The sequence below is a fragment of the Pristiophorus japonicus genome, chromosome 12 (genome assembly GCF_044704955.1).
Source record: "Pristiophorus japonicus isolate sPriJap1 chromosome 12, sPriJap1.hap1, whole genome shotgun sequence".
NCBI classification, from domain to species: Eukaryota; Metazoa; Chordata; class Chondrichthyes; family Pristiophoridae; genus Pristiophorus; species Pristiophorus japonicus.
Genome location: NC_091988.1, coordinates 202230006 through 202249511, shown reverse-complemented (window position 1 = coordinate 202249511; position 19506 = coordinate 202230006). Strand labels below are relative to the sequence as shown.

At 50.1% G+C, this 19506-nt stretch overlaps 1 protein-coding gene across 1 annotated transcript in view; it reads left to right on the top strand.

The window, feature by feature from the left end:
- Window positions 1–19506, top strand: part of col9a3 (collagen, type IX, alpha 3) — a 160472-nt gene that overhangs the window by 113677 nt on the left and 27289 nt on the right. Inside the window, exons 23-26 of the mRNA XM_070894907.1 lie at window positions 4087–4140; window positions 7929–8000; window positions 14120–14155; window positions 17122–17166. Of these exons, the coding sequence (XP_070751008.1) occupies window positions 4087–4140; window positions 7929–8000; window positions 14120–14155; window positions 17122–17166 (207 nt within the window). The remainder of the gene's footprint in view (window positions 1–4086; window positions 4141–7928; window positions 8001–14119; window positions 14156–17121; window positions 17167–19506) is intronic.

Below are 19506 nucleotides of genomic sequence, written 5' to 3'. Positions count from 1 at the left end.
TTCTCTCTCTCCCTCTTTCTCTCTCTCTCTCTCTCTCTATCTCTCCCTCTCTCTCTCTCTCTCACCCTCTATCTCTATATTTCTGTCGCTCTCTCTCTTTCTATCTCTCTCTCTCTCTCTCCCTCTTTCTCTCTATCTCTCCCTCTTTCTCTTTCTCTATCTCTCTCCCTCTTCCTCTCTCTCTCTCTCTATCTCTTCCTCTCACCCTCTATCTCTATATCGCTCTCTCTCTTTCTATCTCTCTCTCTCTCTCCCTCTTTCTCTCTCTCTCTCTATCTCTCCCTCTCTCTCTCTCTCTCACCCTCTATATCTATATCTCTATCGCTCTCTCTCTTTCTTTCTCTCTCTCTCTCTCCCCCCACCCTCTATAGCAGGATAGGTCCTGGGACATTGAGCCAGTGACCAGACCCACAGAGAAGCCTCAGCCCTGTAGTTGGTGACCCATCACGTGCACCTGAAATACAGTTTGCTGTTGCCGTTTCACTGCTTCTTCCAGGAAGGGACTTTGGTGAACGTGAGCTGTTAGAATGGCTGAGCCTTCTGTCTGGCTTGCTCGCTCTCTCGCGCTCTCAAAGGCTCATTGTTTGCCTGTGTATGCAAGACTCAGTGCTACCCTGGAATAGCCGGGAACTGATATTTGAACAGTTCCAGTGTGGGGGTTGGTTTCTTGCCAGAATTCGAGGGTCGCAGGGAGCAGTGAATGAAACAGACTCCATTCAGTGCCTGGGATCCTGCTGGGATGTAATGCAAACCAGCCTGAGAGGTGGAGCGGATGAAAGTTCCATCCAGAATCAGCAGCACTGGGTCAAATCTCAGACATCCAGTCGCAATTCATTCAAACCACAACGCCGATGGTTATGAGAGGCTCATCTGGAAGAACAAAAACTACTTGCAATTATATAGCGCCGTTAACGTAGTAAATCGTCCCAGTACACTTCATGGGAGTGTTATCAAGCAACATTTCACACCGACTCACAGAAGGAGTTATTAGGACAGGAAGCTTGGTCAAAGAGGGAGGGCTAAATATCCAGAACACCCCTGGGGCGTTAACTTTTGAGAAGTTGGAAGTTTAGTGCCGGGCGCTAATCCCGCTGCCCGCTAAATTCAGTCCCTGTGCTGAAAGATGCAGGGAGCGCTAAATGAGGCGCTAATGGCGAAGGTGAGTGGCGTTAGGCTCCAAGCGGTACCGAATATGGGGTGTTGTGTAATCGGGAGTGAGCATTGGTGAAGGTGCCTTTCAGCCATTAAAGGGGAGGGTGACTGGAGCCTGCACCCCCGCCCCCAGTGATTCGGGGAGAGCAGAACGGCGATATGCTGTGGGAGGAAATGCAAAGGCCTTTGACGGCCCGCGACACTCCGGGGACTGAGCCGCCTTTATTGGCTGCAGATACATCCTGCGCTCTCGGTCACGCTTTGGGACGGACGTTCCGTGACAGCTGGGGCACATCCCGTTAAATATCGCCCCGCCAGCCACCAGCCGGCTGGGTCACGCCTCCGCTCCCTGACGCTGTTGGCGCGAGGCGGTGAGGCGGGGGGGGGGGCGGGGCTATCAGTGCGAGGCGGTAAGACGCAGGGGGGGGGTTGGGGCTATCAGTGCGAGGCGGTAAGACGCGGTGGAGGGGGGGGGGTTGGGGCATTTCTGAGGTTTGCAGATCGGGCACCCAGCGAGCGTTGCGCACTCACTGACGTCACGGTCTGCACGGCGTAAGGTGCTGAGGCGCTAACTGTTATCGCCGGCGCTACGGGGCGATGGATGTGACGTGCGGCGCGGGATTCACCCCACCGTGACGCTACTGCCTGGGCGCTCCGATAGTGGCCCCGCCTGGCGCTAAGTAGCTAAATTTCTACCCCGTAGATTTTAAGGAAGAAAGAGAGGCGGAGAGGGAGGGAGTTCCAGAGCTTGGGGCCTCGGCAACAGAAGGCACAGCCACCGATGGTCGAGCGATTATAATCGGTGATGCTCAGGAGGGCAGAATTAGAGGAGCGCAGACATCTTGGGGGGGGGGGGTTGTGGGGCTGGAGGAGATTACAGAGATAGGGAGGGGTGAGGGCATGGAGGGATTTGAAAATAAGGATGATAATTTTGAAATCGACTTGTTGCCGGACCGGGAGCCAGTGTAGGTCAGTGAGCACAGGGGGTGATGGGTGAGCGGGATTGGTGTGAGTTAGGACACGGGGGCAGCGAGCACAGAGGGTGATGTGTGAGCGGGATTTGGTGCGAGTTAGGACACGGGGGCAGCCAAGTTTTGGATGATCCCATGGTTACATTGGGTAGAATGTGGGAAACCAGCCAGGAGTCCGTTGGAATATTTAAGTCTAGAGGTAACAAAGGCATGGATGAGGGCTTCAGCAGCGGATGAGCTGAGGAGGGAAGGAATCAGGTGATGTTATGGAGATGGAAATAGACGCCGTTAGTTATGCTGCGGATATGTGGTCGGAAGCTCATCTCGGGGTCAAATCTGACATCAAGGTTGTGAACAGTGTGGCTCAGCCTCAGACAGAAGTTGGGGAGAGGGATGGAGTCGGTGGCTAGGAAACGGAGTTTGTGGCGGGGACCGAAAACAATGGCTTCGGTCTTCCCGATATTCAATTGGAGAGAAGCAGTCTGACAATTGAGAGACCGTGAGGTGGTCGAGAGAAGTGGTGGTGAGGTAGAGCTGGGTGTCGTTAGCGACATGTGGAAACTGACGCTATGTTTTCGGATGATGTCACCAAGGGGCAACGTGTAGATGAGAAATAGGAGGGGGCCCAGGACAGATCCTTGGGGGACACCATGGGTAACGATGTGGGGGTGGGAAGAGAAGCCGTTGCAGGAGATTCTCTGGCTACGATTAGATGGATAAGAATGGAACCAGGCGAGTGCAGTCCCACCCAGCTGGATGGTGGTGGAGAGGCGTTGGAGGAGGATAGAGTGGTCAACCGTGTCAAAGGCTACAGACAGGACGAGAAGGACGAGGAAGGATGGGTTGCCTTTGTCACAGTCGCAAAGGATGTCATTTGTGACTTTGATGAGAGCCGTTTCTGTCGGTCCTGTGGCAGGCAGGGAAACCGGATTGGAGGCATTCAAACATGGAATTGTGGGAAAGAAGGGCACGGATTTGGGAAGCGACAACACGTTCAAGGACTTTGGAGAGGAAAGGGAGGTTGGAGATGGGGCGGTAGTTTGCAAGGACGGAGGGGTCAAGGGTTGTTTTTCTCGAGTGGGGGATGATGACGGCAGGTTTGAAGGAGAAGGGGACAGTACCTGAGGAGAGAGGACCGTTAGCAATATCCACGGCATTTCAGGCACAATCCCACTGTGATTCTGATGGGATTGGGACAGAAGTGCCACAGAAATGGTTACATTGGTCCCAAGCTTAACAGGAGGGAGGTTCCCAGGCGGACTCCACACCTTCCCCAAACAAGGCCACCGAGGAAACCGGCAGTCAATGATTTATTTCTTTGGACTTTACACTGGATGTTCGAGCAGTTTCCCTTTAATTTGATTATAGCGGGAGGGGCGGAGGCATGATAGGACGATAGAGAACGATAAGAACTATCCTATCATATTCCCACCATTCCCTCCACAGAGACACTGGTAACATGTGACTGGGAGCCATCGTTACTCAGAGGAGGTGGTATTTCCCAATTTTAATGATTGCACTTTATCGGTGTTAGTGGGTGGGACCCAGAGCAGCACCGCTCCCAATTCCCCCAGGAATTCCCATTGTGACTGATGGCAGGCATTGAACGCAATCACCCAGATAGGAGCGGGCATAGTCAAAGTAGGCAGTGTGTACCTGTGTGTGTACCTGTGAGTATACCTGTGAGTATACTTGTGTACCTGTGTGTGTACCTGTGAGTGTACCTGTGTGTGTACCTGTGAGTGTACCTGTGAGTATACTTGTGTTCCTGTGAGTATACCTGTGGGTGTACCTGTGTGTGTACCTGTGAATATATCTGTGAGTGTACCTGTGAGTATACCTGTATTCCTGTGAGTATACCTGTGAGTGTACCTGTGAGTATACCTGTGTACCTGTGCGTATTTCTGTGTCTCCTGTTCATTGGTTACTGTCAGATTTATGTATTTTTTCCTGATTTGTGCAGGGTGAAATGGGACCTGTCGGGGGGCGTGGAGCCCAGGGGCGCCGAGGTTTCCAGGTAAGGATCTCGCTTCTTGAATGGATAAATTTGTATCTATATGCAGGACAAACCAAAACGCTTTACAGCCAATGAGGTACTTTTGGAGTGTAGTCACTGCTGTAATGTAGGAAACGTGGCAGCCAATTTGTGCACAGCAAGCTCCCACAAACAGCAATGTGACACAGACCAGATAATCTGTTTTAGTGATGTTGATTGAGGAATCAATATTGGTCCCAGGACACCGGGGAGAACTCCCCTGCTTTCCTGCCGTAGGATCCTTTACATCCATCTTAAACGGTTTAACGTCTCATCTGAAAGACGCCACCTCTGACAGTGCAGCACTCCCTCAGTACTGCCCCCTGACAGTGCGGCACTCCCTCAGTACTGCCCCTCCGACAATTCAGCGCTCCCTCAGTACTGCCGCTCCGACAATTCAGCGCTCCCTCAGTACTGCCGCTCCGACAATTCAGCGCTCCCTCAGTACTGCCCCTCCGACAATGCAGCACTCCCTCAGTACTGCCCCCTGACAGTGCAGCACTCCCTCAGTACTGCCCCTCCGACAGTGTGGCACTCCCTCAGTACTGCCCCTCCGACAGTGTGTCACTCCCTCAGTACTGCCCCTCCGACAGTGTGGCACTCCCTCAGTACTGCCCCTCTGACAGTGCGGCCATGAACTCATTGAATGGCGGTGCAGGCTCGAAGGGCCGAATGGCCTACTCCTGCACCTATTTTCTATGTTTCTTGGGCAAGGGCACTGCCACTGACACCTCGTGCGATGATGCAGTATGACGAGCGAGTGAGCGAGCAAGCAGGTTACTGACAATGGTACAGGAGCGCTGGTGATCTGCTCCCTGTCAGGAACACACGGAGTGCTCTGCACAAACTCTGACAGCTGAAGTGCGTTCAGCCGAATCGTTCTCTTTTTTCTCATTCCAATGTTCCTTCCTTTCCTGAATGCACTGGCAGGTGCCGGCACTCGACAGTGCCTCCGGCAACTGACCTGTCCTCATACATGACCCAAAGGTGCAGGGTATCCTAACTGACCCTCATCTCGCCCGACATCCACACACGGAATTCCCAGCAGGAATCCCTGGATAATAATTAATAGCGGGACTCCTGATGAATTTCTCTCACCCCTCCCCCAAGCCCAGGAGTGCTGAGGTCAATTGCCGCGCCTCTCCCCCCCCCCCACCCCCCCACCGCCTCTGCCCGTCTCCTAACTCAGCACTGATGAGGGATTGCACCTGGGGCAATATTGTATCACTCAGTGAGCTAAACCAGTAGCTGTGTTCTTCCCTCGGGTATCAGGACCCTCCCTAGGGCTGCCTGAATATTGCAGTCCATTACAGCTGCATTGCCGCCCTGTACAGACAGAGGGCGCTCCTCCATCCTGTACAGTCAAAGGGCACTCCTCCATCCTGTACAGTCAAAGGGCACTCCTCCATCCTGTACAGTCAAAGGGCGCTCCTCCATCCTGTACAGTCAAAGGGCGCTCCTCCATCCTGTACAGACAGGGGGCGCTCCTCCATCCTGTACAGTCAAAGGGCGCTCCTCCATCCCGTACAGTCAAAGGGCGCTCCTCCATCCTGTACAGATAGGGGGCGCACCTACATCCTTACAGATAGGGGGCGCTCCTCCATCCTGTACAGACAGGGGGCGCTCCTCCATCCTGTACAGTCAAAGGGCGCTCCTCCATCCCGTACAGTCAAAGGGCGCTCCTCCATCCTGTACAGATAGGGGGCGCTCCTCCATCCTTACAGATAGGGGGCGCTCCTCCATTTTGTACAGACAGAGGGCACTCCTCACCAAGAAGCTGCATTGCCGCCCTGTACAGTCAGGGGGCGCTCCTCACCAAGAAGCTGCATTGCCATCCTGTACAGACAGGGGCACTCCTCCATCCTGTACAGTCAAAGGGCGTTCCTCCATTCTGTACAGACAGGAGGCGCTCCTCACCAAGAAGCTGCAATGCCGCCCTGAACAGTCAGGGGGCGCTCCTCACCAAGAAGCTGCATTGCCATCCTGTACAGACAGGGGGCGCTCCTCACCAGGAAGTTCCATTGCCACCCTGTGCAGACAGGGGGCACTCCTCACCAGGAAGCTGCAATGTTGACCTGTACAGACAGGGGGCGCTCCTCACCAGGAAGTTCCATTGCTGCCCTGTACAGTCAAGGGGCGCTCCTCACCAAGAAGCTGCATTGCCATCCTGTACAGACAGGGGGCACTTCTCCATCCTGTACAGTCAAAGAGCGCTCCTCCATCCTGTACAGACAGGAGGCGCTCCTCACCAAGAAGCTGCAATGCCGCCCTGAACAGTCAGGGGGCGCTCCTCACCAAGAAGCTGCATTGCCATCCTGTACAGACAGGAGGCGCTCCTCATCAGGAAGTTCCATTGCCGCCCTGTACAGACAGGGGGCGCTCCTCACCAGGAAATTCCATTGTTGCCCTGCACAGACAGGGGGCGCTCCTCACCAGGAAGCTGCATTGTTGCCCTGTACAGACAGGGGGTGCTCCTCACCAGGAAGTTCCATTGCCGCCCTGTACAGACAGGGGGCGCTCCTCACCAGGAAGTTCCATTGCCACCCTGTACAGACAGGGGGCGCTCCTCACCAGGGAAATGGCACCTGTTCCTGTGGCGATGGCTTGTTTCCCATGAATCCCTCCTACAAGCCCCGCCCACCCGAGAGAGCATTGGTTCATCCTGTGGATTGTTTTCCTGATGATTTATTATCTATTATTTTTTTAAATGGACGTTTCCTCATTTACTATCCCATAATACATTTATCTGAGAGATTGGATAAAATGTATGAATCCTGATGGTGATTACATGTCTGTTCTTGTTTAAATCTTCATTTATTTGAGATTAAAGGAAAATTATTCTTCATAAAACAATTTTTGCAGTTGTTGAAAAATGTCCTAGAGCCTTAAAATATCTCATCTCTCACTCATTCTCGTTATTTTCCCCTCATCTCCCCAGCTCTTATTCCCCTATACCATGCTCTTTTCCCCATCTTCCCACTTTCCTACCCCTTTCTCTCCTACATTTCACTTTTCTTCTCACCCCACCTCTTCATCACATCCTCCTCACTTTCTATCTCCTTCCCCACATCCAACTCTTCCATCTACCAATGTCCTTTTATGCCTCTACTCCCTCCATCCTTCCATCTCCAGCTCTGTCTCCCTAATCATTGCTCCTTTTCCACTCTCCTTTTCCCCCTTTCCCCTCTCACCTGACACATACCTTCCCTTTCCCAACCCTTCCATTGTCTGACCTCACCCTCTTTACCTCCACTCTATCCTCCTTCTCGTCCCCTTTCTCCATCCCCCACCACCATCTCTTTCACTCTTTCTCCTCCATCTACTCTTCCTTCGACATCTCTTCCTCCTTCTCTGCTCCTTTCCCTCTTTTTCTCTCGCCCTTCCCCTCCTTTATCTCCACTTTCATCTCCACCCTCTTTCTTGTCTCCCGTCTTCCTCTCCTTCCTCCTCTTTCCCTAACCCTTCTTTCTTGTCCCCATTACACTCCATCCTTTCCCTGCAGTCCCCCTTCACTCCTCCCTCCTCTTCCACCCTTCTTCTTGCCTCCCCTTTCTCTCCCTCTATCTTGTCTTTCTCCTTCTTCTAATTCTCCTTCCACATCCCCACTTCACCTTTCTTCGCCTCTTCTTGCTCTCCCCACCTCCTCTCTCCCCTCCGCCCTCTCCTTTCTGACTTTCCCCCCCCCCCCCTCTTGTCTTCCCTCTCTCCTGCCCTCCCCTCCCCACACTCAGATAACTCACCTTGTTAATGGAAATACCTTTTCTCCACAGGGCCGGAAAGGTGAGAGCGGTGAGCCAGGTGTACCAGGACCGACGGGAATCCGTGGGGATTTTGGGGAGCGGGTGAGTGTTGGTACATAATATTATTGACAGTGAAGGGATGAAGTTAGTCGTTAGATTGCTGTCTATTTCAGAACAGTTCAGCTTTTCATTGGCTCTGTTGAATGCGGCTGTGCTGTCATTGGCCACGTTCGGTCTACTAAGACTCCTAGATCTTGTTCAACGTCCCCTTTGGCTATTCAACACCATAGAGCCACGCAGCATAGCAGAAGGCCATTCGGCCCATCGTACCTGTGTCGGCTCTGTGAAAGAGCGATCCGACTAGTCCCACTCCCCCGCTCTTTCCTCATAACCCTGCAACCTTTTCCCCTTCAAGTATTTATTCAACTCCCTATTGAAAGTTACCATTTAAGGAAGGAAGGGTCTGGGAATAATTGATGGGGGTGGGGAGCAAGAGTTGTTTGTTCAAAAAAGAAAATTAATTTTAACTTGTTCGTCCCAGTAATAAATTATTTACTACGGGGACAGAGAAGGTTCAAAATATAAAGAAAAAGTCTTAATTTTTTTAATTATTATTCATTTTCGGGATGTGGGCACTGACAAGATCGGCATTTATTGCACATACTGAGCTGTCCTGAGAAAGTGGTGGTGAATCTTCATAGAATCATAGAATGATAGAGCACAGAAGGAGACCATTTAGCCCATCGTGCCTGTGCTGGCTCTGTGAAAGAACTGTCCAATTAGCTTGAGCCTTCAATATAACAATCACGACAGCCTAGGGTTGCCAACTCTAGGTTGGATGTATTCCTGGAGGCGTCATCACATGACCTCCTGGCTACATCTGCCCCGCCCCCACTCTCCTGCCATTGGTCGCCCGACAGGTCCATCCTCGCGGGGCCCCGCCTTCCCCCAGCCAATTGGAAAGCGAATCGACTCTTCTCTACCCAATTGGATAATTCTGGACTGCTCGGGACTGTGTCCTGGAGATTTGTCTTTAATTCCTGGAGACTCCAGGGCAATCCTGGAGGGTTGGCAACCCTACTACAGCTTGTGAGTTCATCTAGTTCCAGGTTACTAACCAGCTCGACTAGACATCGAGACGCTAAAGCTGATACAGCGCCTGCCCCCTGTTCCATGCCTCACACATTTATGTTCAGAACCAGTTTCCGACAACCTCTCTGAAACCAGCGATGCTTTATCCAGTCCTTGTCTGCTTGTACTTGGTTTGCCCATGGTCAGTTTATAATGGTTTCCAGATCGGGTTATGCAGCTCCCTGCCTCCTGGTCAGACCTGGTTTGTTTTTCTGGGTAACTGACAGCTACAACTAGCCCTCTGTGTTCGGGCAGCCTCTCAGTATCCGGACTTGGAGCTCAAGGGGAGGTTTGAAATCTTGCTCTGCCCTGGGTCTGTACAACGGGTCTCGGCCACTGAACACAGACACACCATTGTTTCCCCAGTGTATCGACTGAAAAAATAAACTTTCATTCTGACACTCTTTATTTTTGCTGCACCAGTTTTCTCACTCTCCCCTTCTCTCCTGAGTGCAATGACTCTCGCTCTATGTTTGCTTCGTGGCTGAAGGGGCTCAAACTACCTGGCACAAATGGCCATTCGTGGCTAAACCTTGAATTGAGTGTCAACGGGCTATTGAACTGTGGAGGGAATCAGAGCCAAACACAATCCTGTCCTTCTCCCGCTATCTTCACTGCTGCAGGTTACAGCCAGGGTCTGCAGATAGACGTCCCGGGCCCAAGGGTACTGAGGCTAATGGGCAAGACCTGAGGTCACATTACAAACCCTCTCAACATTACAAACCCTCCATCTGAACATAACAAACACTGGGGGAGAAATTCGTCTTGTTAGCGGCCACAGTTAGCGCCTGGCAGGGGCGCTAATGTGGCGCTCAGGCAACAGCGCCGCGGTGGGGCGTATCCCGCGCCGGTGATAACGGTAAATGCCTTGGCACCTTTCGCCATGCAGACTGTGACGTCAGTGAGTGTGCAACGCTCGCTGGGCACCCAATCTGCAAACCTCAGTAGTGCGCCCCCCCCCCCCGCCTCGTGCCAGGGAGCCCCCCGCCCCCCCTCCTCGCGCTGACAGCCTACCCGCCCCCCCCCCCCGCCTTACTGCCTCACACTGACAGCCTCAGGGAGCGGAGGCGTGACCCAGCCGGCTGGTGGCTGGCGGGGCGATATTTAACGGGTCGTGCCCCAGCTGTCACGGAACGTCTGTCCCAAAGCTCAGTTATGCGTGACCGAGAGCGCAGGATGTACCTGCAGCCAAATAAAGGCGGCTCAGTCCCCGGAGTGTCGCGGGCCGTCAAAGGCCTTTGCATTTCCTCCCACAGCATATCGCCGTTCTGCTCTCCCCGAATCACTGGGGGCGGGGGTGCAGGCTCCAGTCACCCTCCCCTTTAATGGCTGGAAGGCACCTTCACCAATGCTCACTCCCGATTACACAACACCCCATATTCGGTACCGCTTGGAGCCTAACGCCACTCACCTTCACCATTAGCGCCTCATTTAGCGCTCCCTGCATCTTTCAGCGCAGGAACTCAAAAGTTAACGCCCCAATTGGGACAATGCCGGATATTTGGCCCTCTGTCTGAACAAACAATTTGCTGGACTGTTGTAGTCATGTGGTTCCCAGTTATACAATATACATCAATGATTTGGATGAAGGAATTGAGTGTAATATCTCCAAGTTTGCAGATGACACTAAGCTGGGTGGCGGTGTGAGCAGTGAGGTGGATGCTAAGAGGCTGCAGGGTGATTTGGACAGGTTAGGTGAGTGGGCAAGTGCATGGCAGATGCAGTATAATGTGGATATATGTGAGGTTATCCACTTTGGGGGCAAAAACACGAAGACAGAATATTATCTGAATGGTGGCACATTAGGAAAAGGGGAGGTGCAACGAGACCTGGGTGTCATGGTTCATCAGTCATTGAAAGTTGGCATGCAGGTACAGCATGCGGTAAAAAAGGCAAATGGTATGTTGGCCTTCATAGCGAGGGGATTTGAGTATAGGAGCAGGGAGGTCTTACTGCAGTTGTACAGGGCCTTGGTGAGGCCTCACCTGGAATATTATGTTCAATTTTAGTCTCCTAATCTGAGGAAGGACGTTCTTGCTATTGAGGGAGTGCAGCGAAGGTTCACCAGACTGATTCCCGGGATGGCCGGACTGACATATGAGGAGGGACTGGATCAACTGGGCCTTTATACACTAGAGTTTAGAAGGATGAGAGGGGATCTCATAGAAACATACAAGATTCTGACGGGACGGGACAGGTTAGATGCAGGTAGATTGCTCCCGATGTTGAGGAAGTTCAGAACCAGGGGACACAGTTTTAGGATAAGGGGTAGCCCATTTAGGACTGAGATGAGGAGAAACTTCTTCACTCAGAGAATTGTGAACCTGTGGAATTCCCTGCCGCAGAGAGTTGTTGATGCCAATTCATTGGATATATTCGAGAGGGAGTTAGATATGGCTCTTACAGCTAAAGGGATCAAGGGGAATGGAGAGAAAGCAGGAAAGAGGTACTGAGGGAATGATCAGCCATGATCATATTGAATGGTGGTGCAGGCTCGAAGGGCCGAATGGCCTACTCCTGCACCTATTTTCTATGTTTCTATCGGGGAGGTTCTGGATTGAAGCTGTGGGAATCCGTTTGCCAGCATTTATCTCCTGCGTTTGGAGGTTCTTATTCTTGGAGACCCCTTGTTTATAAAGTTTGTGCCCAGCTTCTATTGTAGTGAAAATGGAAGGGAGTGAGCGGCAGTAAGTGTGGATCTCACCACCATTTTCACGGTGTTAAATACCTCATTAACAGTCAGACCCAAAGAGATTAGGTGTAACTGGGGCTTTAACAGCGTATTGACTGCTAAGCAAAAGTTATGCCCCTGAAAAACTCATTTTAGTTTTGTGCGCGTCAAATTTATCCATTTTACTTTAAAAAATTTAAGAATGTTTCAAAAAATTGTACATTTCTTTTGCAGTTTGCCGATCTTTATTTCAGGTTTGCCCTTTCCCCGGGCGAGATCACCACTCTTTGTTTTGCTCTCTCTAACATTTTTAAAAAGTTAGAATTTTAAGAGCTTACCCCACTTCCTGGTTCGCTGTGTCTGAGAATTCTGCCTTTTGATTGGATGCTTAGACAGCCTGTTGAGGTCACAGCAGCTCATGCCAGGAGAGTCCCACTGTACTCCGCTGACTTGAATTACACGTCAGAAAACCCAAACTTCTTGACACAGAGGTCGCGAGATCTTTGTGCAGAGGTTAGTTTGGAGCCGCTGATCACACACATTCCGGGCCATTGTCAGTCACACCCGCCATGACAACAGGAGACAAGCTAGATGGCCCATATGGTCATTCCTATTCTTGTGCTTTCAATTAATTGCTTAATTTTCAAACCCCGATTGTTTTCACTAACTCTGGTTAAAGGAATAAATGTCCCCCCCCACCCCACCCTTTTATTTTTTTGCTGTCTCAAATTTCTGTGTGTCTTTGTCAGAAGAGGATTGCACCCACCCTGCTCACATTTACCACAGACACAGTTGTCCAAAACCATTCTTGTGTGGATGGGCTGATCTCCCGTGCTGTTGCTCAGGGGTAGCCTGCCGTTTGCAACGTGGTTGTGATAAGAACATAAGAACATAAGAATTAGGAACAGGAGTAGGCCATCTAGCCCCTCGAGCCCGCTCCGCCATTCAATAAGATCATGGCTGATCTGGCCGTGGACTCAGCTCCACTTACCCGCCCGCTCCCCGTAACCCTTAATTCCCTGATGGAAGTGGGGCTGTGTCTGCTTGCCTGTCCCTGTAAGGCCACTGCTCACCTGCTCCCTGGGAGGGGGAACTGGGGAATTGGTGGATAACTGATGCCGAGGGAAGATTGTCCAATTCAGCAGCTGCTTGTGAATCGCTGGCTTCTCCCACAGGAGACTCGCCGGGTTCTACAGGAAACAGCAGCGTAGGACAAACTCTCTTGGATTTTTCTTTTTGAAAAGGTGGCTCAATCATGATTTGTTGCTATTTTAGTAAAATGACACTTGAACTAATCAAGCGCATGAGGCAGACTTTATGTGTGAGACACCTTGAGGTACGACACTCGATGCAAGGCGTGTGCTTTGTTTTATTTGTTCATGGGATGTGGGCGTCGCTGGCAGGGCCAGCATTTATTGCCCATCGAGAAGGTGGTGGTGAAGGTGCTCCCAAGTATACTTCTTTGGTACAACTGAGTGTCTCGCTGGGCCATTTCAGTTAAGAGTCGACCACATTGCTGTGGGTCTGGAGTCACATATAGGCCAGACTGGATAAGGGCGGCAGATTTCCTTCCCTAAAGGACATTAGTGAGCCAGATGGGATTTTACGACAATCCCATAGTTTCATGGTCACCATTCCTGATACTAGCTATTTAATGAACTGAATTTAAATTTCCCAGCTGCCATAGTGGGATTTGAACTCGTGTCTCTGGATCATTCATCCAGGCCTCTGGATTACTGGTCCAGTAACATAATCACTGTGCTACCGTTCCCTGTGTATGTCTGTCCATAATCTAGTTTTGTGGGAGAGAGATGCTTTTTAATGCAAATGTGACATCAGAATGTCGAGGCCTTGGAGAGGATGCAGAGGAGATTGTCCAGAATGGTTCCTGGGATGAGAGATTTCAGTTACATTGAGAGAAAGGAGAAGCTGGGATTGTTCTCCTTAGAGCAGAGAAGGTTAAGGGGAGATTTAATAGTGATGTTCAAAATCATGAGGGGTTTCGATAGAGTGAGTAAGGAGAAACTGTTTCCAGTGGCAGGAGGGTGGGAAACCAGGGAACACAGATTGAAGATAATTGGGAAAAGAGCCAGAGGGGAGATGACGAGATTTCTTTTACTGGGAGTGGGACTAATTGGATCGTTCATTCAAGGAGCCGGCTCAGGCACAATGGGCCGAATGGCCTCCTCCTGTGCTGTGAGATTGTATGAAGGGAGGTTATTTCTGAACACTGGGCCTGAGGGTGGAGGGTAGGTGGATAATTGGGCAACTGTTGTTACGTGAGTTGGTCCCCATCTACCACATGCTGAGCCTATAACCCTCAGTGGTGATTTTAGGATGCGGTGATGCCGTCTGTGTGTTTGCTTCAGAATTTATTCTTCACAGCCAGCTAATTATTTTGGATTTTTTTTGTCCTCAGGGTCCTGTTGGAGCATCTGGTCCCAAAGGTAACCAGGTAAGGAAATAATTCCGTGCGCTGCTGTGAGAGTCCTTTCAACAATGACCCCCCCCCCCACCCCTCGCTTGTTGCAGGTCGGGTCGCCCACTCTGACTGGGTGCATTCCTGGAGGTTTCATCACATGACTCCCGACCTCCAACCGCCCCGCCCCCACTGTCCCGCCATCGGTCGCCCGACATGTCCATCCTCGCAGCGTGCCCGCCTTCGCACGGCCAATCGGAAAGCGGAAGAGACGCTTCGATACCTGATTGGATCATTACTGACTCTCAGTCACACAGCCCGTTCTGTCCAATCTTCAATAACCTTTTAAAGCTAATACGTCAAAGTATTAAAAGAAAATTAGTTTTTCTAGTGTGATTTTTCTCCTGGGTGTTCTAAGTAGTGTCCAGGAGATTAATCTTCAATTGCTGGCGACTCCAGGCCAATCAGACGCTCTCTGTGAGGGCTGGGATCTCCATGGGTACACTCTCTGCATCGGAGATGCTGCTAGACCATCTCTGAGAGAGGCTCGCTGATTTGTGTTTAGATTTCTGGAACATGCATCTCCATTCCGTTAGATTGAGCTACTGTGATTTTATTTTTTTATTAAATTTAAAAGTAGATTTACTGGAATAACACCTGGACTCCAAGGGTTAAATTATAAAGAGAGATTACACAAACTCAGGTTGTATTCCCTAGAATTTAGAAGGTTAAGGGGGATTTGATCAAAGTTTTCAGGATATTGAGGAGTTCGGAAACACTTCTACACACAAAGACTGGTAAAAGTTTGGAACTTTCTTCCGCAAACAGCAGTTGATGCTAGACCATCGGATTACACAGGATATACTGCACAGAAACAGGCCATTCGGCCCAACCAGTCCATGCCGGCGTTTATGCTCCACTCGAGCCTCCTCCCGTCTTTCCTCATCTAAATCTATCGGCATAACCCTCTATTCCCTTCTCCCCCATACGCTTGTCCAGCCTCCCCTTAAATACATCGACACTATTCTCCTCAACCCCTCCCTGTGGCAGCAAGTTCCACATTCTCACCCCTCTCTGGGTAAAGAAGTTTCTCCTGAATTCCCCATTGGATTTCTTGATGACTATCTGATATTGATGGCCTCTAGTTATGCTCTTCCCCACAAGTGGAAACATTCTCACTGTATCCACTCTATCAAAACCTTTCATCATTTTAAAGACCTCTATTAGGTCACCCCTCAGCCTTCTTTTTTCAAGAAAAAAAAGACCCAGACTGTTCTGATATGTATATATGATTTCCTGATATGTATACCCTTGCGTTTCTGGTATCATCCAGAAGTTCGGGGCCCAGAAGAGGCGAGGGCCCAGGGGCAGCACGGGCCAGCCCACACTGCGATATGTGTGCGCACTAGGCTGGTGCAGCAGAGCTGGTCTCCAGTCATCTTGGTTAATCCTTGCTAATGGACCAAGACCTGGCTCTGTCGAGCCCGTGTGGTGGCTGGTGTGCAACGATCACCACACGTTAAAAAAAATCCACGCACAGGCATCTTCCACTCTTCAGGATTTAGTTCGGGACCTGGAATTTTAGGTCCTTCATTGAAACACCTGTGAACTTTTTGACATGGAAACAAGTCATCCTCGATTGGAGGGACTGCCTATGATGATGATGGTATCATCCTTGTAAATCTTCTCTGCACCTTCTCCAGTGCCTCTATATCCTTTTTATAATATGACGACCAGAACTGTACACTGTGCTCCATGTGGGGTCTAACCGAGTTTCGATACAGGTTTAGCATAACTTCTCTACTTTTCAATTCTATCCCTCTAGAAATAAACCCTAGTGCTTGGTTTGCTTTTTATGGCCTTGCTAACCTGTGTCACAACGTTTAGTGATTTGTGTATGTGTACTCCGAGATACCTTTGTTCCTCGACCCCACCCAGACTCGTACCCTCCAAGTAACAACTACCCTCCCTATTCTTCCTACCAAAATGTAATGCCTGACATTTATCTGTGTTGAAATTCATTTGCCAATTATATGCCCATTCTGCAAGTTTATTAATGTCCTCCTGTAATTTGTTGCAGTCCTCCTCAATATTGACTATCCCCCAATTTGGTGTCATCCGCAAATTTAGAAATTGTGTTTTTGATTCCTAAGTCTAAATCATTAATGTAAATTGTGAACAGTGGTCCCAGCACTGATCCTTGTGGAACACCACTATACACCTTCTGCCCCTGTGAATAGCTACCCTTTACTCCTACTCTCTGCTTTCTGTGTTGAAGCCAGCGAGCTATCCATTCTGCTACTGGTCCCCTGACTCCGCATTCTCTGACCTGGTTCATCAGTCTATTATGGGGTACCTTATCAAAGGCCTTTTGAAAATCTAGATAAATTACATCTACTGTATTACCATTGTCTACTCTCTCTGTTACCACTTCAAAAAATTCAATGAGTTTGGTCAAGCAAGACTTTCCCTTTGGAAATCCATGCTGACTATTCATTATTATATTTTTGGTTTCGAGATGTTCTATTTTCTCCTTTTAGTAGCGATTCCATTATTTTTCCTACCACCAATGTTAAGCTGACTGGTCTATAATTCCCTGGACACGTTCTATCCCTCTTCTTAAAAATATGCTGCAAATCTGAAATAAAAGCAGAAAATGCTGGAAACACTCAGCAGGTCAGGCAGCATCTGTGGAGAGAGAATAGAGTTAACGTTTCAGGTCAATGATCTTTCGTCAGAACTGGAAAAAGTTAGAGATGTAACAGGATTTTAAGCACTGCAGTTCAATCAGGACCCGAGATGTTAACCTGACTGCTCCCCTTTCTATAAGCTGACTGGCCTGTTGTACATTTCCATCGCTTTCTGTCAGATTTCCAGCAATCATAGTTTTAAAAAAAATCTTTTAATGACCCCTTGTCTGTTTCTTGTCACACTCTGTGAATGGAATGCACTCACTGTTGTTTAACTATACGATAACTCCTATTGTATGTGCTGTTTTATAGGGACTCGCAGGGTCTGATGGGCTCCCAGGAGAAAAAGGCGATTTGGTGAGTTACGTTCTACCAAGAGCTCGATATTACCCAATCACTGACCTGACAATCACTGTTTCTCACAACCAACACTCACAATGGACTTCAGGTGAAACGCTCAGCATTAAAGCAACTATGGCTATCGCCAGTCATATCAACCATGCAGAAGTCTTGAAAATTCATCCGTTTGTCCAGTATTAATGAAATACTGCTTGTAATATGATAATATGATAATGAGCTGCTGATTGTAATATGATAATGAGCTGCTGATTGTGATATTCTAATGAGCTGCTGATTGCAATATTCTAATGAGCTGCTGATTGTAATATTCTAATGAGCTGCTGATTGTAATATTCTAATGAGCTGCTGAAGGCAGTATACCGGCCGTCTGGGTCTTGAGCTGGAAATACACTCAGTGCAAAGGGCACCCACTGGACCCTGGTCAAAATGGCAAGTATAAAGGAAGTTCAGGCTCACCTTAAAGCTGCACTGAACAGGTCAGAACAGCATCATTTGGGGAGGGGTTTTGTGCAATATATTTCATTTGTTGGCTTTTCAAGAACTTTAACTAGATTGCAGTTTGTCCCCATTTCTGTGCTCCTACAGCATGGAAATCGTGCTCCCTGGAGGGCGAGTGAAGGGTGGGATGCCCAAGAGATCAGGTTGTACAGCAGGTTCCTTTACCATACCTACCACCACCTACACGCCAAAGGGTCTGAGGAACGGTCCCTCAGGAGGTTGTGAATGAAGAGATGGGGAGAGGTAGAGATGTGGCATGTGCTTGAAGCAGATCTGTAGTTGGGCTCCCAGCGCAGACGACCAATGCCTGCAGAGGTGAGCAGGGACCTCAATTTCCATATGTTGTGATCCTGCTAGCTGCCTCCAGGGGGGCACTGCATGCACCTCTAGTCTGGGGACCAAGGCAGCCTTCGACCTCTTTGAGGTCAGCCTTCAGATGACCTGGCGACAGACACCAGTACCTCGGTGGAAACTGGGGTGGCCTGGAGCAGTCAGTAGAGGGGGTGACCAGAGGGTCCAGAGAGAGCCAGCACGTTATCTGCATGCCCAACAACTCCAAATACATTAACGGGCACCTCCTGCACATGTACTTCGTTATAAGTGGGCATAATAATCAGGAGTGAAGGCAGGTGACTTACCAGCGAGACAATTCCCCCCACCCATGGACAATCGACAGGAGCATGAAAAAAGAAAAAAAGGAAGACTTGCATTTCTACACTAGACGTCCCAGAGCACTTTACAGCCAAAGAAGCACTTTGTGAAGTGTAGTCAGTGTTGTAATGTGGGAAACGCGGCAGCCAGTTTTCCACGCAGCAAGCTCCCACACACAGCAAGATGATAATAACCAGATAAACTGTTTTGTAGTGATGTTAATTGAGGGCTATTGGCCAAGACACCGGGGTGAACTCACCCACTCTTCTTAGAATAGTGCCGTGGGATCTTTTACATCCACGTGAGAGGGCAGATGTTTCATCCAAAAGCCGGCCACCCCCACAGTGTAGCGCTCCCTCAGTACTGCCGCTCCGACAGTGCAGCGCTCCCTCAGTACTGTCCCTCCGACAGTGCAGCGCTCCCTCAGTACTGTCCCTCCGACATTGCAGCGCTCCCTCAGTACTGCCCCTCCGACAGTGCAGCGCTCCCTCAGTACTGCCCCTCCGACAGTGCAGCGCTCCCTCAGTACTGTCCCTCCGACAGTGCAGTGCTCCCTCAGTACTGCCCCTCCGACAGTGCAGTGCTCCCTCAGTACTTGCTCTCTGACAGTGCAGCGCTCCCTCAGTACTGCCCCTCCGACAGTGCAGCGCTCCCTTAGTACTGCCCCTCTGACAGTGCAGCGCTCCCTCAGTATTGCAATGGAGTGTCAGCCCAGATTTTTGTGCTCAAGTCTGGGAGTGGGACTTGAATCCCCAACCTTCTGACTTCGAGCGAGGGTGCTACCCACTGAGCCATGGCTGACACTGCTGAAAGTACTGTGAGTTTCTAGCACATGGGGGATTCTCTCTAGTTCATGGATGGAATGCGCTGTCCTTTTGGATACCAGCCTCATGCCTTTGTGAAGCGAAAAGGATATAGTTCCCTCAAATTGCAGCTGGTGTGTGACTGTGAGCGTGGAATCATGCTCGAGGAGGCAGCTCAGAGAAGGTTCACTCGGTTGATTCTTGAGATGAGGGGGTTGACTGATGAAGAAAGGTTGAGTAAGTTGGGCCTCTACTCGTTGGAGTTTAAAAGAATGAGAGGTGATCTTATCGAAACATTTCTGAGGGGGCTCGACAAGGTGGATGCAGAGATGATGTTGCCCCTCGTCGGAAAATCTAGAGCTAGGAGGCAGAGTTTAAGAATAAG